This window comes from Orycteropus afer, unplaced genomic scaffold (assembly GCF_000298275.1).
Source record: "Orycteropus afer afer isolate SDZICR_OR568_19922 unplaced genomic scaffold, OryAfe1.0 scaffold00823, whole genome shotgun sequence".
NCBI lineage: Eukaryota > Metazoa > Chordata > Mammalia > Tubulidentata > Orycteropodidae > Orycteropus > Orycteropus afer.
This window is the reverse complement of record NW_006922410.1, coordinates 189,496-215,130: the sequence shown is the minus strand read 5'-3', so window position 1 is coordinate 215,130 and position 25,635 is coordinate 189,496. Positions and strand designations below refer to the sequence as shown.

General features: G+C 45.0%; 1 protein-coding gene across 1 annotated transcript in view; it reads left to right on the top strand.

Annotated features, from left to right (window-relative positions):
• CAMK2B (calcium/calmodulin dependent protein kinase II beta) overlaps nucleotides 1–19,715 on the top strand; it is a 241,698-nt gene extending 221,983 nt beyond the window's left edge. The window contains exons 18-20 of the mRNA XM_007957920.2: nucleotides 19,022–19,097; nucleotides 19,204–19,298; nucleotides 19,483–19,715. Of these exons, the coding sequence (XP_007956111.1) occupies nucleotides 19,022–19,097; nucleotides 19,204–19,298; nucleotides 19,483–19,715 (404 nt within the window). The remainder of the gene's footprint in view (nucleotides 1–19,021; nucleotides 19,098–19,203; nucleotides 19,299–19,482) is intronic.
• Nucleotides 19,716–25,635: the final 5,920 nt, after the last annotated feature.

Below are 25,635 nucleotides of genomic sequence, written 5' to 3'. Positions count from 1 at the left end.
AGCCTCCCTCATTCCCATTGCCCTTCTGTTCCCCCTATATCCCCATTCTACCCTCAAATGTCTCTGTGTCTCCTCATGTCCCCTGTGTCTCTCCACTACCCCTCCATCTCCCATGTTTCTCCACATCTCCATCATGTCCTCTCAAACCAAAAAACCAGACTCATTGCCATGGAGTTGATTCAGACTCATAGCGACCCCCATTGGGTTTCCAAGGCTATAAATCTTTACAGAAGTAGATTGCCCATGTTCCTTTTGTGGAGTGGCTGTTGGATTTGAACCACTAATTTTCTGGTTAGCAGTCAAATGCTTTATCCACTATACCACCAGAGCACCTTACCATGCCCTCTACATCCCCCCAAATTCACCCACAAACTCTCCCATACTCTCCCATTCCATTTCCCATGGCCCCCTATGCTCCTTTACATCCCCAAACCTTCCTACCAACTCTTCCATTCTCTCCCCTTCCATCCCCCATGATCACCACATCCCCCAACAAACCCCTGTATCTTCTTCCTTCTCCTATAGCCCCCAGTGCTCTCCCACATCCCCTCACCCTCTATAAACTGCTGCATCCTCTCTCTTTTCTTACAGCCCTCATGTGCCTCTACATCCCCTAAAATCCCCCCCAAAAAAATCTCCATCATCCTCTCCCCTTCCTTCTCCCATAGCCCCCCCTTACTTCCCCACATTCCCTAAATACCCCCACAAACATCTTCATTTTCTCCCCTTCTAGCCCCTTCATTCCCCTACATCTGTTCCCTCAGAGTCCCCACAAATTCCCCCACAAATTCTTTCATCCTCTCGCCTTCCTTCCTCATCCTCACATGCCCTCATCCCCCTATGTCCTGCACACTCTTCCCCCACCCCCACTTCTTCAGGCTTGGCTTGCAAGCCAGAGTTTCTCCCTTGCGTGCCCTACTTACCTGCCTTGTGCTCACCTCACCATCCGTCTGTTCTGCCCCAGCCCCCAGGATTTCTGACATCCTGAGTTCAGTGAGGAGGGGCTTAGGGACCCTGGAAGCCGAGGGTCCCCCACCAGTCGGGCCCCCACCCTGCCCGTTTCCGACTCTCCTAGGCCCCCTGCCTGCCCTGTGTAAGTAACTGTCTGAAGGGGCTGCTGCTGCTTTTCATATTCACACTGATGCCAGAGACCCCTTGCTGTGTGGGCTACATGGGTGTGTGTGCCCAAAGCCTGGGTTAGAAGCAGCCGGTTTGGGGGTACAGGAAACCAGAGGGGGGCAAAGGGTCCCTTTATTGTGTCACAGTATATTAGATTGAACCATATAAAAATGCCATTTGGTGTCAGAAAATCAAAATTGTTAGAAGTGTACGTGTGTGTGTGTGTGTGTGTGTCTGTGTGTACACATATAAATCACCTGTGTAAGGAGAGAAACTCAAAAAGCAAGGGCTTGTAGCAAAACTACAGCTCCTCCTGTTATGTGGCACCTAGATTTCTCTGGGTGAAAAATGGGATAAGCAGTAATCACCATGAGCATGAGAGTGGCCCTCCCTTTTACAGCTTGGTTTTCATAGCAACAAGGTGATATGAGCCAGCAAACTGTGAAGTACTGGCTTGGCGACCCTGTCCTGTGAGACACACCCAGGGATCTGAGGGATACCTATTTGAATGGGGCCAGTCTCCTGGACCTGGGAAGGTGGGGCCACAGTTGGGACAGTGGGGAGCCAGTGGGGCAATGGGAGGTGCAGAGGTAGCCATGACTGGAGCCAGTGAGCTTCAGGTCTGCTGGCCTTGAAGCTGGGAGGAGCCAGTGTGGTTCCAGAGCACTGTGTATCACTTACAGGGATGGATGACATCTCAGGGCTACACCCTTTCCTTCCACCCCCACTGCTGTTGGGGGGGGGGTGGACACTTGGGTCTGGGAGGCAGTGCTGTAATACTCCCCGAGAAGAGGCTGCTGGGCCCAGGGCAGGTGGATGCCAGGGCAGAGGGGCACAGAATGGCCGGGGCGTGGCTGGGTGAGTACATAGGGCCCCTGGGACTCTGTCTGGACCCTAGGCCAGAACTCACCCTGCTGAGGTGACTAGCAGGGGTGATAGGAGACTGTGAAGCTCCTAGTACACTGCAGAGAGGGGAGCAGCTGGACACAGCCTGCAGGTGTTAGGGGGGTATCTGCTGTGGGATTGGGTGAGGGACTGGAGGTGAGCTGCTAAGAGGCTGACAGTGGAGGAATGGGGTACAGCCTGGGGGCAGTGGGCTGTGGGGCCAACTAAGCCTCTGTGGTGGGTCAGGAAATCTTCCTGTCCAGTTTTAAAATGTTCCCTTACCTATCACTCCCAGGCCTTCTTGCCCCTGCAGGTTACACAGGGCCCGCCTCACAGGGTCCTGAGGGACCAGAAGCAGGGAGGCCAGCTTAAATGGATGTAGCCAGCCAGAGCCCATTCACATGTTTGCCCTGGAGATGGCTGGGGGCAAGTGCCACAACTGGTCTGGGCCAACCAAGAGACTATACGAGTGGAGGCTGCTCAGTGTGGCTGCCCCAGAGTGCTCCAGGCCAGGGGAAGGGCTGTCTGGCATCTGAGCAATGCTGGTGGTTGGGTCACAGGCAGTGGGGTAGCCCTCACTGAGTTGGGTTCTCCCTCCTGGATGGCTCCTGGACAGCACCCCCACCTCTGCCCCTGCATCCCAGCCCCTTGAGTGCTGGGGGAGATCAGCAAGTGAAGGAATGGAATAGTTACAGGGTGGCATCTCTAACTTCTCAGAGGCTGGGGGTGCATCTTAGTAGCTGGGGGTACATCCCAGGGGAGGCTCAGCTTGGCTCCCTGACCACTCCTCCTCCAGCCCAGTGAAGCCAGGACTGGGTGCAAATGGGCATTTCTGGAGGGGACCAGCTTGATATGCCTGCCTCAACAGTGCCCAGTAGCCCAGGCAGCAGGACCTGTTTTAGTTTGTAATCAGGATAAATGCCCCATTCCCCTGGACAGCTAGGCCTGCCCTCATCTCCCCTGACCCCCACCCAGGCGTGTTCTCTAGAATCTGGGTTATGCTCAATCCAAACTGATCCCTCCAAGCTGCCCTGCCTAAGGCAGGGTATGTGGGAACTCCCTTGCTGACTTCCAAGGGGCCCATGGATTTAGCCCTGGCTGACATTGAAGGAAGGGTCCCAGGAGGAGCTGGCAGGACAGAACCTGCTCCCTACCTGGACCATTATGTCTGTGAAAAGGAACCTGGAGCCTATAACCACTAGGGTCTCTCAACATTGCCCTCTGGGGACAAGCACTTGACAGGCCCCCTTCCAGGCTGGACCTCATACCACCTGCCTTTTTTTTTTTTTTTTTTTTTTTTACCTTCCCTGGATGTCTAGGAGTGCAGGTCCAGCTGGTCCTCACCTACCAGAATCCACAGGGCCTTCTTCACACCCGGAAGCTCCTTCATACCTGTTGCCCCTTTAAGTGCCTCCTTCATCTCTCCATCCCTCGTATATCTTGTGCTTCTCCAGGGCCCAGGACACAGAAGTGTCTGGGTGCTACTTGGGAAACAAGGATCACACCCATAGCAGGGAATAATCCAAGGCAGAGCAGTATTGAGACCAAGTTGTGCTGATATCTGGGCAGTGATTCTATAGGGAATCCAGATCCAGGCCCCACTCATGGCTGTGTGAATTGCATTCTGAAGTTTCAACTTCCTTATCTGTAGAATGGGTATGATATAAATACTTTAACACTGTTTGCCATACTTCAAGCATATGGTTACTGTCTTCTGTGATTTGTGCTGTAACCATGTATCTCTTCTTCTGTTGTTTACTTTATATATTTTTACACTGACTCCCATTTTTTCCTTTAAAAAGCAATTTATTGAGCTATAACTCACATACTATAAAGTTGACACTTTCAAGGTATATAGTTCAGTGGTTTTTAATGTAACCATAACCACTATATAATTCCAGAACATTTTCCATACCCATTAGTAGCCACTTTTCCTCCTTCCCTCCCAGGAACCTCTAATCTACTTTCTGTCTCTATGGATTTAATTAGTTTCTATCTCTATGGATGTCATTAGTTTAGGTATTTTGTATTAATGAAATCAGACTATATATGACCTTTTGTAACTGACTTAACATAATGCTTTCAGGGTTCATCCATGTTGTAGCATTACTTTTTATGGTCGTTACTTTTTATGACCAAATAATGGTCTATTGTATAGATACACAGTTAACCCTTGAATAACACAGGTTTATCTACATGGGTCCACTTATACATGGATTTTTTTCAAGATACGGATCTTTGAGAAATTTAAGAGCTGATAGACACCACACCAGCGGAATTAAAAGAAGATGACTTGATACAGATGAGTGCTTCCAAACCAGTGCCAGATGATGAGGAAGAAGATGTAGAGGAATCAATGCCAGAAAACAATTGACATTAGATAGTCTAGCAGAAGGGTTGATTATTTAAGACTGCTTTTTGAATTCTTTTATGACATGGAATTTTCTATGATATGGGCATTAAAGCTAAAGCAAATGGTGGAAGGATGGTACCATATAGAAACATTTTTAGAGAAATGAAAGAGCAAAAGAGTCAGACAGAAATTACAGTGTATTTCCATAAAGTTACACTGAGTGTGCCTGCCTCTCCTGCCTCCCCTTCCACCTCTTCTGCCTCTGCCACTATTAACATGCTGTGATGAACATGGGTGTGCATTTATCTGTTCTTGTTCTGGCTCTCACTTCTTTAGGATATATCCCTAGTAATGGGATTGCTGGATCAAATGATATTTCTAATTCCAACTTTTTAAAGAATCCCACACTGGTTTCCACAGTGGTTGTATCATTTTATCATCCCACCAGCAGTGTATGAGAGTCCCAGTATATACACATCCTTGCGAGCATTTGTTGTTTTCTGTCTTGTTGAACTTTTCTGTTAGTGCTGGGGCAAGATAGGATCTTGTTATTTTGATTTGCAACTCTCTAATGGCTAATGAGGAGCTCTGGTAGCATAGTGGCTAAAGCACTTGACTGCAAACCAGGGTTTGAACCACCAGCCACTCCTCGGAAGGAAGGTTGGGCAATCCTACTTCCATAGTGATACTGCCTCGGAAACCCAAGGAGGGGTCGCTATGAGTCGGGGCCGACTCAATGGCACATAACAACAACAATAACAATGGCTAATGACTGTGAATATTTCTTCATATATTTGTTGGCCACCTGAATATCCTCTTTGGTGAAGTGTCTATTCATGTCTTCTGCCCATTTTTTAATTGGATTGTTTGTCTTTTTGTTGTTGAGGTGTTGGAGTTTTCTATAAATTTTAGAGATAAGTCTCTTGTCAGATATGTCTTTGCCAAATATTTTTTCCCAATCTGTATGTTCTCTTTTTATTATTTAGGAGAAGTCTTTTGAAGAATATAAAAATTTAATTTTTAGAAGGTCCCATTCATCTAGCTTACCTTCTGCTTGCTGTTTGTGCATTTTGGTTTATCCTTGACATTCTATTTATGCCATAAATTCGGGCCCCTAAATTTACCCCTATTTTTTCCTTGTTGTTGTTGTTGTTATGTGCCGTTGAGTCGGACCCAACTCATAGTGACCCCCTCCTTGGGTTCCGAGGCAGTATCATTGTGGAAATAGATTGCTCTACCTTCCTTCTGAGGAGTGGCTGGTTAGTTTGAACCTCCAGTCTTCTGGTTAGCAGTCAAGTGCCTTAGGCATTAGGGTACCAGAGCTCCCATTTTTTCCTTGAGTAACTTTATAGTATTAGGTTTCACATTTAAGAATTTGATCCCTCTAAAGTTAGTTTTTGTGTATGGTGTGAGGTATGGATCTTGTTTCATTTTTCTGCAAATGGATATCTAGTTTTGCCAGTACCGTTAAAGAGACCATCTCTTTCCCATATAATGGATTTCAGTCCATTGTCAAAAATCAGCTGACCATAGGTTGATGGATCTATATCTGGATTGTCAATTCTCTTCTACTGATCTTTGTCATTGTACCAATACCAGGATGTTTTGACTACTGTGGCTGTATAGTAGCTTTTGAGATCTGGGTGTGTGAGATCTCCTACTTTGTTCTTCTTCTTCAGTAGTGCTTTGCTTATCCAAGGTCTCTTTCCTTTCTATATAAAATTAGTGATTAGTTTTTCTATATCCTAAAAGAATGTTGGTGGATCTGGATTGGGATTGCGTTGAATGTATAGATTGCTTTAGGTAGTATTGATATTTTCACAGTGTTCAATCTTTCTATCCATGAATATGGTATGTTCTTCCATTTGTGTAAATCTCTTATGGTTTCTTGAAGTAGTGTTTTGTAGTTTTTTTGTATAGGTCTTTTGTGTCCCTAGTGAGATTTATTCCAAAGTATTTATTTTGTTTGTAGCTCTTGTAAATGGATTGATTTCCTTATTTCCTTTTCAGCAATCTCTTTGCTGATGTGGAGGAATCCAACTGATACTTGTATGTTGATCTTGTATTCTGCCACTATGCTAAATCACTCAATTAGTCCCAGTAGTATTTTTTGCTGAGTCTTTTGGATTTTCTATGTATAGGGTCATATCATGAGCAAATAGTGATAGTTTTACTTCTTCCTTACCTATTTGGTTGCTTTTGATTTCCCTTTCTTGCCTTACTGTGCTTGCTAGGACTTCCAATCCAATGTTGAACAGAAGTGGTTATAGAGGTCATCCTTGCCTGGTTCCTGTTTGAAAGGGGAGTGGTTTCAATCTCTCTCCATTAAGAATAATGTTGGCTGTTGGTTTTGCATATATGCCATTTATTATGTTGAGAAATTTCCTTTCTATTCTGATTCGGCTGAGTTTTTTGTTTTTTTTTTTTTTTTAATCAAGAATGGGTTTTGGATTTTATCAAATGCCTTTTCTGCATCGATTGATAATGATCATGTGCCTCTTTTCCTTTATGTATGTGATGGATGATGCTGATTGTTTAACCATCCTTGCATACCTGGTATGGACCCCACTTGGTTATAAATAATAAATGTGTTATATTTGATACGTTTTTGGAGTCTGTTGGCTAGGATTTTGTTGAAGAGTTTTGCATCTATGTTCTTGAGGGATATTGGTCCATAGTTTTCCTTTTTAGTGATGTCTTTGCCTGGTTTTGGTATCTAAGTTATGCTTACTTTATAAAATGAATTTGGGAGGACTCCATCCTTTTCTGTGTTCTGGAATAGTTTGAGTAGTATTGGTGTCAGTTCTTCTCTGAATGTTCAATAGAATTCTCCAGTGAAAACAACTGGGCCAGGGCTTTTTTCTTGGTAATTTTTCTTAGTGACCTGTTCAGTTTCTTCTTTTGTTATGTGCCTGTTCACATTTTCCATCTCAGTCTGTGTTAGTTTAAGTAAGTAATATGTTTCTAGAACTCTATCCATTTCTTCTAGATTTTCAAATTTGTTAAGAGTATAGTTCTTCACAGTATTCTGGTATTATCCTTTTCATTTCTGTTAGTTCTGTTATGATTTGCCCAGCTTGTTTCTTATTTGTGTTATTTGTATTCTCTCTTTCTTTTCCTTTGTTAAATTTGTCAGTGGTTTATCAATTTTATTAATCTTTTTAAAAAACCAACTTCTGGTCTTGTTGATTTTTTCTGTTGTCTTTCTATTTTCTGTTTCATTTATTTCTGGTTGAATCTTTATTATTTCTTTTCTTCTGTTGACTGTAGGCACTTTTTTGCTGCCCTTTTTCTAATTTTTTGAGATGTTGGGTTAAGGTGTTGATTTGGGCTCTTCTTTTTTTTGATGGGTGCATTTTTTGCTATAAATTGGCCTCTGATCACTGCTTTTGCTGTGTCCCAAAGATTTTGTTATGTTGTGTTTTCATTCTTGTTTGATTCAAAGAATTATTGTATTTCATTTTTTATTCCTTCTATTACCCTGTCATTTTCAGGGATGGTGTTATTCAGTTTCCATGTGTTTACTCTTTTTCCGGTGATCTTCCTATTGTTGATTTCTAATTTGATAGCATTATGATCTGAAAAGATGCTTTGCAGTATTTAAATGTTTTTAAATTTATTAAGGCTTGCTTTGTAGCCTAACATATGGTCTATCCTGGAGAATGTTCCATGTTCACTGGAAAAGAATGTATACTGTGATGTTGCTGGGTAAAGCACTCTGTAGATGTCTATAAGGTCAAGTTGGTGGATTTTATTGTTTGGTTCTTCTGTGTCTTTGTTGTATTTCTTTCCAGTTCTATCTTTGATTGAAAGTGTTGTATTAAAATCTCTACTGTGGAGTCATCTGTTTGTCTTTTCAGGTCTGTTAAGAGTCTGGTTTATGTATTTTGGAGCTCTTTCATTGGATACATTTATTATTTCATTGGATTACATTTATTATTTCATTGGATACATTTATTATTGTTATGTCCCCTTGTTCAATGGATCCTTTAATCATTATATAATGTCCTTCCTTGTCTCTTATGGTAGTTTTTGGTCTTAAAGTCAATTTTATCAGAAATTAACATTGCCACTCCTGCTCTTTTATGGTTGCCATTTACTTGAGGTATCTTTTTCCAACCTTTGATTTTTTTTGTCTATTTGTGTCTTTCTCTTTAAGGTGTGTCTCTTGTAGACAGCATATTGATGGGTTACGTTATCTTGTCCACTCTGCAAATCTCTGCCCATTGAGTGGTGCATTTAATCCAATGTCGTTCAGTGTAATTAACAAGTATGAATTTGTTCCTGTCATTTTGTTATGTGTTTTTTTTTTTATGGTGTTACTGATTTCTTTGTTCCACATAATTTTCTGTGCTTGCTCATTTTGTTTATGAATCATGTTATCATCTCTTTCGTTGCTATCATTTTAGTATTTGCTAAATAGTTGTGCTTGTCCTCTTTATTATTATTATTATTGTAATGTGAAGGTTTATCATTTTTCTTTGAGGTTACCCTGAGATTTGTTATTTTCTTCCCAAGTTTAGAACAGTTTGTTCTATCTTGCAATTGATTTCCTTACCATTTACAAGTTCTGTAACTATACATTTTTTCCCTCTTTTTGACTTGTAGTTGTCCTCATTTGCTAATTGATGTCTCTGGTTCCTTGTTTACAGTCTTGCAATCTTATTTACTTTGGATACTTCCATAACAGGGTTGATTTCTGGGTTATGTCATCATGTGTGTTAATGGTCAGTTGTTGTTTGACATTGTTGGTTCTCTCTTCAGAGGACTCCCTTTAGCATCTCTTGTAAGGTTGGTCTGGTTTTAACAAATTCCTTTAATTTCCACTTATTTGGAAATGTCCTAATTTCACCATCATATTTGAGGGGCAGTTTTGCTGGGTACATAATTCTTGGTTGGAAATTTTTTCTTTCAAGGTTTTATATATACCATCCCATTGCCTTCTCTCCTGCATGGTTTCTGCCAAGAAATCGGAGCTTAGTTTTAGTGGTTGCCCTTTGTAGGTCACTTTCCATTTTCCCATGCTGCTTTCAGGATTCTTTCTTTGTCTTTGGTTTTGGTGAGCTTGATGATGATATGTCTTGGTGATTTTCTTTTTGGGTCTATCTTGTTTGGAGTTCATTGGACTTCTTAGGTGGATATATTCTCATCTTTCATCATATCAGGGAAATTCTCTTCCAACAAATTTTTGACAATTTTCTCTGTGGTTTTATTTTTCTCTTCCTGTTCTAGAATTCCAATTACATGTAGGTTATTCCTTTTGATGGTATCCCACATGAACCTTAGGCTTTCTTCATTTTGTCTTGACCTTCTTTCTGAATGATTCCTTTCCAAAGAAGCATTTGTCTTAAATCTCACTAATTCTATCTTCCATTGGTTTGATTCTACTCCTTTGTCCATTCAATGTGTTATATCTTTCTGAGAATTTAGTACTAATCTTCTGGATTTCTATCTGTGGATTTTGTATCATTTCTGATTTTTCATTTATTTTGGCATTTTATTCTTGTATTTTCTTCTGAAATTGTTCTAGAGTGTTCTCTGAGTTTTCCTCAATTTTGTCAGTATTTTCCTTGATCTGTCCCTCAGTCCATTGAAGGTACCTAAATATAATTCTTTTGAATTTTTTATCAGGGAGTTCCAATGATGATTCTTCCTCAGGGATGTGTTCTGGGTCTGTATCCTGGTCCCTTGTTTCTCCTGCTTTATCTTGCTTCTCTGTGTGGATGTGATGGTCTGTTGTCTCTGAGACACTGTGATATGTTTGTGTTTATATTTAATTGGTGATTGTATTTTGGAGTGATTTACCCAAGATTTTTGTTTTCTTTGTTTTTTTTTGGATGTATCTGAATAAATAGGGTACTGTGCTCCTCTATTCACTAGTTGGCAGCACTTATGCACTCACCACATATCTCCTTTCCAATCATCAGCTTCCTGTATATCCATGCTGTCTGTGGCAAGCAGAGCCTGTTCTTACATTCCTGGAATCTGAACGAGGATGCTGTCACTTTAAAAATCCAAAATGGCAACTGCTTGTAAACGTTCAAAATGGTGCACTCTCCAGACAGCTAAAAGTCCACAGCTCAGTTTGTCTCCTTCTTTGCTCTTTTCCTTTTCAGTTGTCAGCCACCTATGCAGTAGTCCATGAAGCCCTTGGGAGCAAGGCCAACCCTCAGGCCAATTTTTAGGTCCTAACACCACCTGGAAATATTCAGGCTGCCATCAGGACAGCTGACAGTCTGCAGCTCCATTTTTCTCCTTACTCATGGTTTTCATTCAGGTTCTCCTGCTAGTTGGTGTTTAATCCACTTCTGTATCCTTCCTTTCAAAGCTCAGGGCTTCAGGATTATCTTCTGTATCTGTGTCAATCGGTTTCTCTTTTCTTTGTTGAAGAAGGTTTGTGTAGCTTGTCTGCCTAATCTGCCATCTTACCAGAACTATATTTAACTTTTTGAAGAACTGCCAAACTGTTCACAAAGTGGCTTGCATCATTGTACATTCCCACTGGCAAAGTTTGAGGCGTACAATTTCTTCACATCCTCACCAACACTTGTTTTATGTGTTTCTAATATAGTCATCCTAGTGGGTGTAAAGTGATGTCTCACTGTGATTTTGATATTCAAATTCCTGAGGACTAGGAACTCTGGTGGCATAGTGGTTAAAGCATTCAGCTACTAACCAAAATGTTGGTAGTTTAAACCCACCAGCTGCTTTGTGGGGAGAAAGATGAGGTAATGTGCTTCCATTATAGCTTTGGAAACCATATGGGACAGTTCTGCTCTGTCCTAAAGGGTTGCTATGAGTCAGAATCAAGTCAGTGGGAGTGGGTTTTCCCTAAGGAATAACTGCTGAACATCTTTTGATGTGCATATTGACCATTTGTACATCTTCTTTGGAATAATGTCTGTTCAGACCAATTGCCCTTTTAAAATTAGGTTGTCTTTTTATTTTTGAGTTATAAGACTTCTTTATATATCTAGATACAGCTCCATTATGATTTTCTTCCATTCTGTTGATTATCTTTTCATTTTCTTGATAGTGTACTTTGAAGCATAAAAGATTTTTTAATAATTTTTAATATTGATGACATCAATTATATCTATTTTTTTCCTTTGTTGTTTGTGCTTTTGGTGTCACATCTGAGAAAACATTGTCTAATCCAGGATCATGAAGATTTACTTTTATATGTCCTTTTAAGAATTTGATAGTTTTAATACATTTAGATGCTCATCCCTTTTGAGTTACTTTTCATATTTGGTGTGAGGAAAGGATTTAACTTCATTCTTTTGAACAAAGAAATCCTGTTGTCCCAACACCATTTGTTGAAAAGACTGTTGTAATGCCCATTGAATTTTCTTGCCACCCTTGTCAAAAATCATTTAACTGTAAGGGTATCAGTTTACTTCTGGATTCTCAATTCTATTCCATTGATCCGTACGCCAGAAACAACATGGTCTTGATTACTGTAGTGTTGCAGTAGTTTTGAAATTGGGACATATATGTCCCTCAAACTTGTTTTTCCTTTTCAGAGTTGTTTTGTTTATTCTGGGCCCCTTGCATTTCCATGTAAATTTTAGGATTAGGTTGTCAATTTATGGGGGGGGGGCGGAGAATGCAACTCAGATTTTTACAGGGATTGTGTTGAATATTTAGATCAATTTGGGGATATTGTCATATTAACATTATGAAGTCATCCGGTCCATGAACAAGGGATGTTCTTTCATTTATTTTGATCTTGTTTAATTTCTCTCAATGATTATGGTATATCCAAGGTACAAGTCTTGCACTTCGCAGCTAGGCAGCTGACAGCTTGGCCATAGCCTTCATGCCCTTTTTGTACAGTGCCTCTAGATCATCCTGAGAAGTGTGTTTAGGGCCTTCTAAGGTCTCTTGTGGGCTTGTTCAGAGCCACACACACACGTGTGTTCAGTATCTTCAGGAATCTGACAGAACTTTTCAAGGTCTCTACAGACATCTCTTTCCCCAGTTTTTCCTTTTAAAATTTTTGGTAAACCTCTTGTTAGCCATACCTAGTAACACTGCCTCAGGAAGCTGTTGTTGTGGTGATGTTAAGTGCCATCAAGTCAGCTCCAACTCATAGCAACCCTGTGTACAACAGAATGAAACACTGCCCAGTCCTGTGCCAGGCTCATGATCCTTGCTGTACCTGAGCTCATCATTGCAGCCATTGTGTCAATCCATCTCATTGAGGGCCTTCCCTTCTTTTGTTGACCCTCTACTTTACCAAGTATGATGTCATTCTCCAGGGAATGATCCCTTCTGACAACATGACCAAAGTAGGTGAGACGAAGTCTGGCCATTCTTGCTTCCAAGCAGCATTCCGGCTGCATTTCTTCCAGGACAGATTTGTTTGTTCTTTTGGCAGTCCATGGTACTTTCAGAATTCTTCACCAACACCACAACTCAAAAGCATCAACTCTTCTTCAGTCTTCCTTATTCATTTTCCAACTCTCACATGTATATGAGGTGATTAAAAATACCATAGCTTGGGTTAGGTGCACCTTATTCTTCAAGGAGACATCTTTGCTCTTCAGCACTTGAAAGAGGTCTTTTGCGGCAGATTTGTCCTGTGCAGTACGTCATCTGATGTCTTCACTGCTGCTTCCATTGGTGTTGATTATGGAACTAAGTAATATGAAATCATTAACAACTTCAATCTTTTCTCCATTTATTGTGATTATTGGACCTTTGTTTTCTTTATGATGAGATGTAATCCATAGTGCAGACTGAACTCCTTAATCTTCATCAGTAAGTGCTTCAAGTCTTCTTTACTTTCAGCAAGCAAAACTGTGTCATCTGCGTATCACAGGTTGTTAATGAGTCTTTCTCCAATCCTGATGCCACACTCTTCTTCATATAGTCCAGGTTCTCAGATTATGTGTTCAGCTGCAGATTGAATAAATATGGTGAAAGGATACAACCCTGACACACTCCCTTCCTGATTTTAAACTGTGCAGTATCCCATTGTTCTGTTAGAATGACAGCCTTATGGTCTATGTACAGGTCCCTGATGAGCACAATCAAGTGTTCTGGAATTTCCATTCTTCTCAATGTTACCCCATGATTTGTTATGATCCACACAATTGAATGCTTTTGCATATTCAATAAAACACAAGTAAACATCTTTCTGGTATTCTTTGCTTTGAGCCAAGATCCATCTGAAATCAGCAATGATATCCCTCATTCCACATCCTCTTCCGAATCCAGCTTGCATTTCTGGAAGTTCTCTGTCAATATACAGCTGCAACCATTTATGAATTATCTTCAGCAAGATTTTACTTGGGTATGATATTGTCCAATAATTTCCACATTCTGTGGGATCGCCTTTCTTTGGAATGGGTACAAATATGGATATCTTCTAGTCAGTTGGCCAGGTAGCTGTCTTCCAAATCTCTTGGCACAGCCAAGTGAGTGCCTCCAGCATGGCATCTGTTTGTTGAAACATCTCAATGAGTATTCCATCAATTCCTGGAGCCTTGTTTATTGCCAGTTCCTTCAGTGCAGCTTCAACTTCTTCCTTGAATACCATTGGCTCTTGATCATATGCCACCTCCTGAAAGGGATGAACATCAACCAATTCTTTGTATTCTGTCCATCTTCTTTTGATATTTCCTGCATCAGTCCATATTTTGCCCATACAATCTTTCAGTATTGCAACTTAAGGCTTGAATTCTTTCTTTTGTTCTTTCAGCTTGAGAACTGCCATTTGTGTTCTTGCATTTCAGTTTTCTAACTCCAGGTCTTTCCACATTTCATTCTAATAATTTACTTAGTCTTCTTAAGCTGCTCTTGGAAATCTTCTGTTCAGCTCTTTTATCTTGTCATTTCTTCAATTTGCTTTAGCTACTCTCTGTTCAAGAGCAAGTTTCAGAGTCTCTTCTGACATTAATTTTGGTCTTTTCTTCCTTTCTTGTCTTTTTAATGACCTTTGGCTTTCTTCATGGATGATGTTCTTGAGTCATCCCACAATTCCTCTGTTTTTCAGTCATTGGTGTTCAGTGCATCAAATCTACTCTTTAGATGGTCTCTAAATTCAGAAGGTATGTAATCAAGATTTGAAGTGAGACTGGCCAGACTTCTTCTCACCTGCTTTGGTCATGTTGTCAAAAGTGACCATTCCTTGGAAAAGGATATCATGTTTGGTAAAGTGGAGGGTCAACAAAAAAGGAGAAGCCCTCAACAAAATGGATTGACACAGCGGCTACAACAGTGGGCTCAAGTGTGGCAAGGATTGTGAGACTGGTGCATGACTGGGCAGTGTTTCATTCTGTTGTACATAGGGTTGCTATGAGTCGGAACCGACACCTAACAATTTATTTGTCTTCAGTTTCCATGTGAACTTGCATATGAGCAGTTGATGGTCTCTTCCACAGTCAGCTTCTGGTCTTGTTTTGGCTGAAGGTATTGAGCTTCTCTATTGCCTCTTTCCATAAATGTAGTGGATCTGATTCCTGTGTACTCCATCTGATGAAGTCTATTTGTATAGCTGTCATTTGTGTTGTTGAAAAAAGGTATTTGCAATGAATAAGTCATTGGTCTTACAAAATTCTATCATATGATCTCCAGCATTATTTCTATCACCAAGACCATATTTTCTAACTCACGATTATTCTTCTTTGTTTCCAACTTTTGCATTCCAATTACCAGTGATAACACATCTTGATTACATGTTTGGTCAATTTCAGACAGCAGAAGTTGGTAAAAATCTTCAATTTCCTCGCATTTGGCTTTGGTGGTTGGTGCATAAATTTGAATAATAGTAGTATTAACTGGTCTTCCTTGTAGGTATATGGACATTATTCTATCACTGACAGCTTGTACTTCAAGATAGATCTTGAAACATTATTGGTGACAACGAATGCCACGCCATTCCTCTTCAATTTGTCATTGCCCATAGTAGATCATATGGTTGTGTGATTGAAAATGGCCCAAACCAGTCCATTTCAGCTCACTAATACCTAAGGTATTGATCTTTATGCATTCCATTTCATTTTTGACAACTTCCCATTTTCCTAGATTCATACTTCATACATTCCATATTCCAATTATTAATGGATGTTTGCAGCTGTTCCTTCCCATTTGAGTCATGCCACATCAGCCATTGGAGGTCCTGAAAGCTTTACTGGATCCACATCATTAAGGTCAGCTCTATTCTGAGGAGGCAGCTCTTCCCTAGTCGTATTTTGAGTGCCTTCTGACATGAGGGGCTTATCTTCCGGCACTATATCGGACAGTATATCAGGGGTATTCATAAAATTTTCCATTAATATATTAGATAGTGTTTTACTGTTATTCAAAGGTAACTGGCTGATTTTTTGAGAAGTGGAGGGCCCCTTCTTTCTTCAGAGTCTATCTTAGTCTGGAAGCTCCGCTGAAACCTGTCCATCATGGGTGACCCTACTGGTATTTGAAACATCAGTGACATAGCCTCCAGCCTTATGGCAACACACAAACCACCACAGTGTGACAAACTGACAGGAAGCTGTGATGTTATACAATTGCTGCTGATTGTTTTCAATAAATGTCTTGTGAATGAGGCTGTGCACTCAGAGTGAGCCCAGAGTCAGGTCATACAAGCACCAACCCTGAGAGTAGAACTTTCACATGAGCTGCTGATAGATAGGGACAGTCCTCTGGGATGGAGCTTTTGGGGTGCCCCAAACCCATTCTGCACCACACCACCCCCACCCCCAACTGCCAGGCTGCTGGCTGTCACTGCTACCATGGTTGTGAGGCTGTGAGAGCTTTATGTGGCTGCAGTCTTAGCCTCCATGAGTTGGCAAGATGGGTGCCAATAACCCTCATCCCTGGCTCTAATTTTTAATTATAATTAGTTTTTCAAAACTCAGTATTACTTCACTAAATGGGAGATAAGCTTCACATACTACAAGTATAAGGTTAAACTATAAAATTAAAGTGCATGGAAAGCAGAATAATGCCATTCATTTCCAACTGCATTCTGTTGTCTACTGAGGGACTCAAACTGAGCTGGCCACTCTTTGTTAGAAAAGGAGATTAACAAGTGTCATACATAGTTCAGAACATCTTAACTCCAGAGACATCTCCCATGATGTGATTAGAAGGACTGCCTAGGAACTGGAAAGGAACAAGACACCTCAGTATGCCCTCCACAGACTCCCAAACCATCAGTAGCCAGAGGGCAGACCTAGGGACAGGGTGAGCTTCTCACTTGGGGTAGGGCACTGACCTTGTTGCAGCCATGAAAGGGCAGAGTGATTCTGAGAAAAAGGGAGCGGGAGGTTTAGGTCACCCAGAATGGAGGTGAGCCGGTGCAGAGTAGGTGTTGTGGGTGCTACAATTGTAGGGAAGATGGTGTATGGGTCAGGGAGGGATCCATCAGCCAGGCAAGGGGTGGATGAATGCAGCAGGGCATTGTCCTGAGAACAGAAGGACCTTGTGTTCAAAACGTTAGGCTGGAGTTGGAGGAGAGGGTAGGCCTGAAGATAGAATGTCTAGAGTCACCACCACAGAAGTGGCCAGTGCAACAGTGCATGGGGTCCCCAGAGGAGGAAAGGGAGGAGGGAAATCAGACCACTCTGAATTTGAAAGTACATCAGGTAGAGGCAAGAGATGTGGGTGGGCTGGTGTGGAAGCAACTGAAGAAAAAGAGGAGAGTTGCTGCTGGGATGAAATCAGAACAGTCAAGAGGGTGGGAATAAAAGGGCCATTGGCTGTGCCAGAACATGGGATAGTGTGGCTGAGGTGTGCAGGACTCATGGTGGTCACAGGGAAGGGACTCTGGAGCACAAATCCTATCCTCCCAGAGGAGTCTTCCCTTGGCCAGCCAGGCAGTAGGGATTGGATTCTGCAGTGAGACACCTAAACATGGCTGTCACATGTTTTAAAAATGAAGCTCCATCCAGACTTGTAGCACGCATAGGACACCACCACCCAGCACTCACACTTTATCAGTGGTACCTAATGGACCTCCCAGTAGGGGGAGGTAGACAGGGTCATTTTCAGGGGGCCGAGTGGCCATACCCCTCACAATGGCCTGCGATTAGACTTTCAGATCCAGCAGTTCCTCAGCCTCCCCCACCCTCCAGGCACTCGGGGCTGCCCACCACAGCATTTATGACCAGAGTGGACCTCTTGTTGATGCCCATCACCAAGGCCTTACTGAGTGATTGGTGGCCATCCACATGGAGAGACCAGGCAGCCCTTTCAGGAGCATGGCTGGGCAGAGTGCTGGGTAGGGAGGTGGGAAGGAAGGCCTTGAGGCTCTCTTGGGCACACAGGGAGAGGTACACGTGCTGATGCTCAGAAAGCCATGACCCCCAAGAAACTGGTAGGGAAAGTCCAGCTTTTCAGTGCATTTGTTGACCTCTGAAGTTTTACCATGTGCAGGTATTTTGCTTTTGAAAAAATCATTGTGATGTGTACATATAGGTATGTACACAGGTGAGTGTGTGCATGTGGGTGCACATGTGAGTGTGCATATGTGTGTATATGTGTGTCAGCAATGAAACGATTACATACCTGGTTTAAGATAGTATTTTTCTCTAGAAAGTGAGTGAAGGGCAAGATTGAAGGATACACAGGGATCTTCCACTATATTCAAAATGTTTCATGTCTTTAAAAAATGTCTAGATCAAATATGAAAAATGTTAAGATTTGAATCCACAAGGGTGTGGGTACATCTGGTCCATTATTCTCTATGCTTCTTACATATATATAAAATATTTAGCAATAATAATGAATTTTAATTTTAATCAAAAAATAAAAAAGGAGAGGACCTTTGTGAGGGCTACAGCATTTGGTAGGACTGCCCAGGGGATCCTGAACTTAGATAGGAGGAGCAGGTGGTATCTTGAGGCATCAGCAGGGCCCAGGACTAGAAACAGGTGAGTTATCTGAGTTATCTTTTCTCGAGAGATAAACAGGTGCTGGAAGGCTAGGGATACCAGAGAAGTTTTGCTCCAGCGCCTCTGTGCTCTTGTACCTTCCATCGGAGGCCTGCCCCACACCTCTTGCTTCCTCCGTCTTTGCTCTCTGACACCCCTCCCCAGCCTGCATTTATCTTGCACCCACTACCCCACCCTGGCCTCCAGCCCCCCAGCTCCCCAGCCACCTGCTCCCCTAGGCAGCCACTTGCCACCCTGCCAGAGGCCCTTCTGAAGACAGGATCTTTGTCCTCTTGATGTGACCCCAGGTCCTAGGCTGGGCCTGACACACAGAAGTCCTCCAGAAACAGTTGTGGCATAAAGAGCAGGCAGGAAGGCAGGACCAGGAAGCCTGTGAGCTGGTGTGCAGGGGTGAAAGCCAGGAAAGGAAGAGGCAGGAGAGCACACCACGGACTATGGGAGCTGGGCTTACAAGGATGTTTTCCCCCTTACTGCATTTTCCAGACATTTGGTAATGTGTATGGAGTGTTTCTATCATTTTAAAATGTTTTATTTATTTTTTTTAAAGAAGCTATTGCATTGGGAAGTCAGCAGACCATTGATGACCCTGGAAAGAGCAGTTTGGGCTGAACAAGGCTCAAGCCCTCAGGCCTGACAGGAGCTGGGCCAGTAGGGGCAAAAGCACTCCCTCCTCTGTGTTGGTGGGGGGTATCTAAGGGTGTGTGTGGGGCAGCCCCAGGGCCAGCTCACTCACTGGTGGTGTGCCTCCCCCCACCCCCAGCCCGCAAGCAGGAGATCATCAAGATCACGGAGCAACTCATTGAGGCAGTCAATAATGGCGACTTTGAGGCCTATGCGTGAGTCCTGTAGGGCAGACTGGGTGGGTGATGGGCTGTCCTCTGCTCTGCTGCCTGCCCCAGCCAGGGTCTAAAGGATCCCTCCTGACTTGTGCTTGCCCCCTAGGAAAATCTGTGACCCAGGCCTGACCTCCTTTGAGCCCGAAGCTCTGGGCAACCTGGTAGAAGGAATGGACTTCCACAGATTCTACTTCGAGAACTGTGAGTGGTGGGACCTTGAGAGGGGAGCCCAAATGAGCCCTGCCTTTTTGGTACAAAGGGTCGGTCCACCCCACACCCCGCCTCTAGAGACTCAGAACACAAATCACCCTTTTGGCGATCAGGCCCCTGTCCCTTGAGGTGGGGGCAAGGAAGTGTCCAAACCAGCACTCCACCCACCTCGCAGTACTCGCCAAGAACAGCAAGCCGATCCACACGACCATCCTGAATCCACACGTGCACGTCATAGGCGAGGATGCAGCCTGCATTGCCTACATCCGCCTCACGCAGTACATCGATGGACAGGGTCGACCCCGTACCAGCCAGTCTGAGGAGACCCGTGTGTGGCACCGCCGTGATGGCAAGTGGCAGAACGTGCACTTCCACTGCTCAGGCGCGCCTGTGGCCCCGCTGCAGTGAAGGTGAGGGTAGCAGCATCCCAGGGAAGGCAGTGGGGTGTGGTGGGGATTGTGGCAGAGCCATTCTCAGGTAACCCCAGGTGGCTCCCACTGGTGATGGAAGAAAGTCTCTTTTTTCCCCAAATGAAGCTGGAGGAATGAAGTCACATGAAGCAGGATGTTAGGCCGCTGCCCCATCTCATCCAAGAGGTGATCAGGTTGGGTGTGGCAGGGATCCCTGAAGGTTTTAGACAGTTGATGAGGGACTAAATTTCACATGGTGGCAAGAGGCAGGACTCACCTGAGCTTTCTGGTTGATTTAATGGGGTAAAGAAGGGTCCTGCAAGCACAGCCCATGGGCACCACACTCTAATGGTGGGCAAGGGGTAGAGGCAAAAACAAGACCAGCCTAAACAGCCTTATTACAATTCCATGAGAGCAAGTACACAGGTGGTTCTTGCAGTGGCATCGTAAAGTCAAACCTCAGTTGTACAGGAAGAGTATTGTAATTGAGTAATGACATTTTGAATCCCATTTTCTGAGCTGGGTACTTCTGTATACATGAACTTAAACCTCTTTGCAGGGTGCCCATTTTACAGACCATAAAACCTAGGTCAGAAAAGTAAAAAGACTTGGTTAGGAAGGTGGTTCTTGTCCTCCCTGCACCTGCCTCTGCCAGCCAGCAGTGACAGGGCTGCCCTGCCTGCCCTGTGTTTCAGAGCTGCGTGCCCATGGTCTCATCCTGATGGAGTTGGTGTTTGGAGCCAAGCCGCCCTTCAGGGCGCACGGCCTGCCTGTCGCATGTTCGTGTCTGCCTCATCCCCTCCCCTGGTGCCTGTGTCTGCAGAAAAACCAAGACCAGATGTGATTTCTTTTTACAAACTAAATGATGACAACTACAACCACCAAAAAAAAAAAAAAAAAAAAGACATCAGATGAAATGGGGGAAAAAAAAACTAAACAAAAACAATCTGTAAAAATCAGTGGTGTTTGTGGGGCTTTGATACCAACCAGCCACTTCCCCCCACAGCTCCACATATTTGTCCATCCTGCACCTCAGTCTCCAGTGACCAGATGGGGCAGTGAAATTGTCCACAAGGCTCCACCCCTTCTGCTGACTCCCATGTTGAATGGTGTTAGTTTGTTAGATAACACACACACATACACACACACTCCATAAACAAACTAAGGCATCTGCATTCTCTCTGCCAATGCATGGGCCTCTGTAGTGGTGTGCTTGCAAGTGGCTGTTGTGAGCTGTCAGGCATCTCTGGGGATGGGGCCATGGATGTCCCTCTGGGCCTACCCTCCTTTCTCCGCTACTTGTGCCTGAAAGTTGCTGTTGTTCCTACCTGCTTTATTTCCTTCTACCCATCGTCCTGTTAGCCCTGTGAAAGGATGGGTGTAGGGCTTTCACTGTGCCCACATTCCCATCCCCACCCATGGATGATGCACGACAGCAAAGAGCCCAGCCAGCCCCTCAGCCCCTGGAGCTGGCTGGCATTCCTCGCGGGTCCTTGGATGCCACCACCCTCTGGGAGGATGATAGCGATGCAGTGGAGGAAACCAGAAGCAACTCTGGACTCTGCCTTGGGCCTGACTCAGCTTGCAAGACCATCTCAGAAGATCCCAAGGGTCCCAAGCTTTGATCTTTTCTGGCGGGGGGACAGTGAAGTGCAGAGTAGGTTGCACTTTAGTTTCAGACTTCATGTCTGCCTGAGGCAGGCCAAAAGGACACACCCACTGTGGGGAGGGGGCCTCTGCCTGGGGCTGGTCACGTCCTTTCTCTGGCCAAGCCCTCTTGGTGAGCCCCATTCCCACCTGGAAGAAGACTTGAGGAAGGACTGTGGGCCTCATGCCCTGACTGAGCCAGAGGGGTCTAGGCAGCGTTTGCAGTAGCTGAGCTACAGGGTTCCAGGCTCATGTTGGGTAATGCAGGAAGGGGCAGAAGACATGGGGGCAGGTAGCTGTGGGGACACCTAGGTGTTTTCTGAAGCAGTAGGATTCTGCTAACCAGAAGGCTGGCGGTTCAAATCCACCAGCCAATCCTTGGAAGGAAGGTTGGGCAATCTACTTCCATAGTGATACCGCCTCGGAAACCCAAGGAAAGGTCGCTATGAGTTGGATCTGACTCAACGGCAGTGAGTTTGTTTTTTTGGTTTGGAAGCAGAGGGAGGAGGGCCCAGATATGCTGAAAAGCCAAAGTCAGAGCCCTTGGAGCACAGTACAGGAGGTTCTCAGAAATTACCAGGCAGTCAGGAATTAGTGGGGTTGACCAAGGGGGCCTCTGGGGGTACTGCTCCCCAACCCAGGCCAATAGCACCCAGGTCTATAGCCCCTGAATGAGCTGGGCCTGGTGGAGTATGAGCCTGCAGGGAGATTAGAGTCTGTAGCACCTGCCAACCAAGCCCTGGAGGCAGCAGGGACCCATTAGTGGGTAAGAAGGAAGGCTGTGGGCAGGAGGAAGAGTGTGTGGTCAGAATGGCCTGACTTCCTTGGAGATCCAAGGAAGGCCCAGTCTGGGCACTTGGGAGCAAAGCGCAGAAACTGGGACTTGAGGGAGGGATCCAGGAGGGATGGCTGTAATCATCAGCTGCCAGTTTGGTCTGTGAGGAAAGATGACAGGAGAGTGAAGAGGAGGTTGTCTCTCCATGGCCATACCAATTATAAAGCCCTGTGAGCAAAGCTGTGGGCATCGAGTGACCTATGTTGTAGGTGGGCACTGTGAGATGCAGATTAGACCCTTGCAGAGAATGGCTCAATGGATTGACTAGCTGAGGGGCCAGCAAGGAAGAGGCCCCAGACAGGAGGACCCTGCCCAATACCAGCCAGCTTCAATTCAGGTTGCATTATCAACAAGGACATTGTCTTCCCCCCACAACTCAACCAAGGGAGGGACATGGAGTAGGAAGTGGGCCCAGGGTCCCGCACTCAGGGTTGCCCACTGAGGGACACTCAAGAGTGGACATCCACTGTGCCATCCACACTGTGCTCAGGATGGTCAGTGCCCAGGCCCTTCTTTCCTCTGTGGACACAGGGTAAACATCTCCAGGTACTGTGAATGTGAGGCCTTGGGCCAGGGCACTGGTGGACTGGTGGACTTTGCCACCGCAAAGTTTGTTACCGCAGAGCCACCTGTCTGGGATCATTGGTTTTTTGTTTTCTTGTTGGTTTTTTTTCCCGCCCCCCCCGGGGGACAGTTCTTTTGCATGATCTCTAAGGAGAACCACACCTCGCATTGCTACTAGGTGTCCGTGTGTGGCCCGCCTGGCTGCGGGGGCACACGGAGGCCCGCTGGCTGCCCCCATGCTGGCGGACCATCCTTCTCTTTTTGCTGAGTTTTGTCTTTTCTTTCTGAGCCTTGTAAGTGTACAAAAATTCTTATTTTGTTCTGTCTCGGGAAACTGCAAATAAAACAAAAACAGAACAAACTGCTTCATGTGCAGCTGGATGCTTTGTGACAGGACCTGCAGACCCTACCCCACGTCAGACCCAGCACTCCCATCCTGAGGCCCCAGGCCAGTCCTGGCCCAGAAAGTCCAGCCAGTGTAGGGCAAGGAAGGTGAGGCCAGCCTCAGGCCACCCCTGAGGATCCACTCTGTGTAGCCACATTTTACATTTCTACCAGCTGTCCCGACTCCAGACCTTCCCAGTCCTCTGGGTTGCGCCATCTGGCCTGCACTTGGGGATTCGAAACTACAGTCTTAAGGCTCTCACTTCTGCAGTCATTCAGTGGCTGTCTCCAGGTGGGAGGAGCTCTGATCCCTGATTAGGCCTTGACTGTCCTGCTGAGTTTCTCATCTCAGCTATGCATTTGACCTCTGTGCACCAGCCACGCAGGTCGGATACACAGTAGATGTGCCCATGGGGCCCACACCTTACATCCTGTGATGATGACACACCTACTTGTACAGGAGTCCGAAACAGCAGGGATAACTGCATTGTGGACTGACAGTGGGCGGACAGACAGAAGGCAGCCTGGGACCAAGAGAAGAGGGAGTAGGGGATGAAGATATTCAAGGCAGTCCCAGAGACCAGGCAGTGGAAGCCTATCCCTGGCTCAGACTCCATCCATTATCTATGATCTGTCAACCCAGAAGGGCTATATTGTCCAGTTGTGTCCCTGACAAGTAGGGGACCTCAGAAGCACCCTGCTTGTCCTGTGGTATCTGGGTTAGTGCTGCTCTGATCCCTGCCCTCTCATCCACATGGCATCCAGGCTCTGGGCCAGGACAGGCCCTTATACCTCACTGCTTTCCTCGGACAGAATGTGGGCTTCCAAACCATTCCTAGACCAGCAAACTCCTCCTTCATTCAGGTGGTACCTTGGGCCCATCTGGGCCTGGCCAGTCCCACATAGCTCAGTGTTGTCTGTATACCATAAGCAGAAGTAGCAGTTTGAAGGACCTCTGGAGTGGAAAAGTCCCAGAGCAAATACCCTTTGCAAGGCCCCCAACAGCCCAGTCACAGGGAATCTAAGACAGAGCCTATGGAGGCAGTGGTGTGTGTCCCGTTGTCCCAGACACAGCACTGAATCTAGGGCTCTACTTGCCTATCGCTGTAATCAAATGCAGCCGAAGCAGCTTTTCCAGGCCAGACTCACTGGAAAGGGAAGGTGCGAGTGTGGCAGGGGGTACCTCCTGGTTGGAAGTCCCAAACTCTGCTGTGGAGTGAGTTCTTGTGCAGGCATCATTTCTGGCATTTTTCTATTTTCTATAGATTACAAGGAGCTCTGGTGGTGTAGTAGTTAAACTATTTGGCTGCTAAACCAAAATGTCAGTGGTTCAAACCCACCAGCCACTCCAAAGATGAGACAGCCTGCTTCCTTAAAGATTTAGTCTTGGAAACCCAATGGGGGTTTGATTCAATGGTAGCTGTTTGTTTTTTTTTTTTTTTTGCCTCCAAATGATTTTGAGTTTTGTTCCACATTGTTCGCCCTTTTTTTTTTTTTTTTGGTCTACAGACTATAGACAAGGTAGGAATCAGTCTGCCACACCCTTGGGCTCAGCACCCCAGGCCAGCCTTGCACTGGGGGGAGGAGTCAGTTTGAGGTATTTCATCAATCAGTCTTTTAACTGTAATTCTCTTGGGCACAGCTCCTTATGGGTACCCTGGCAGCCTCTGAGCAGAAGCTGGGCCTGATGCAGCCCAGGCTGTGTCTGGGCCAGGCAGGGGCTTCTCTGGTTTCAGCCCCAAGTCCAAGCTACCAACAGGTCCCTAGGCCACCTGTCCAGAGCTGCAATCAAACAAGGCAGACTCTCACAAGGGCCTGGCCTTCTAACTGGTGAAATAAGGGACAAAGGAGTCAAGCTTTTTTTTTAATCCCACCTTCATGGAGCAGCCATCTCAGCTCTTTACTGAATGCAAGACCAGGTTCTGGACTGCATTCTGACCTGCAAGATGGGCTATTCCTCTGAGGTACTTTGCAGGGCCCAGCCCCCACCTTGCCTGTGAGGGAGTCTGGTGAGGTTTATGCAGAGGAACTACTGTGTACAGGTCTTGGGCAGTAGCTCTCTAGCTATCTCAGGGCCCCAAATGGGTTTCCAGGTTGTAGCTTTCAGCTTCCACCAGAGAACAGGATTCAGCGCGACTCAGGGCTCCCTCATCTGGTTAATAGCAAAAACAAACAAGGGTTCCCACCAGAAAGCCATAAAGATGGCCATCTCCCCTGCCTCCCACCCCCAGTATCTGCCTGCCTGACCATCAGCCAGCAGTGAGGCTCTCAAATGGGCCTCCGGTAAAAGCCCAGCCAACATAGCCAGAGACCATATTCAAAAACCAAACCACACACACAGAATTTCAAAAGACAGATTTATCCAGACAGTAACTTCACAAACAGAATACAGAAAAAAGTTAGGCAGCAATTATACACTCTTTGTCAAATGATTAGCATATGAGAGAGACCAGCAGCACTGCACAGCAGCCTATTATATAGCCAAGTG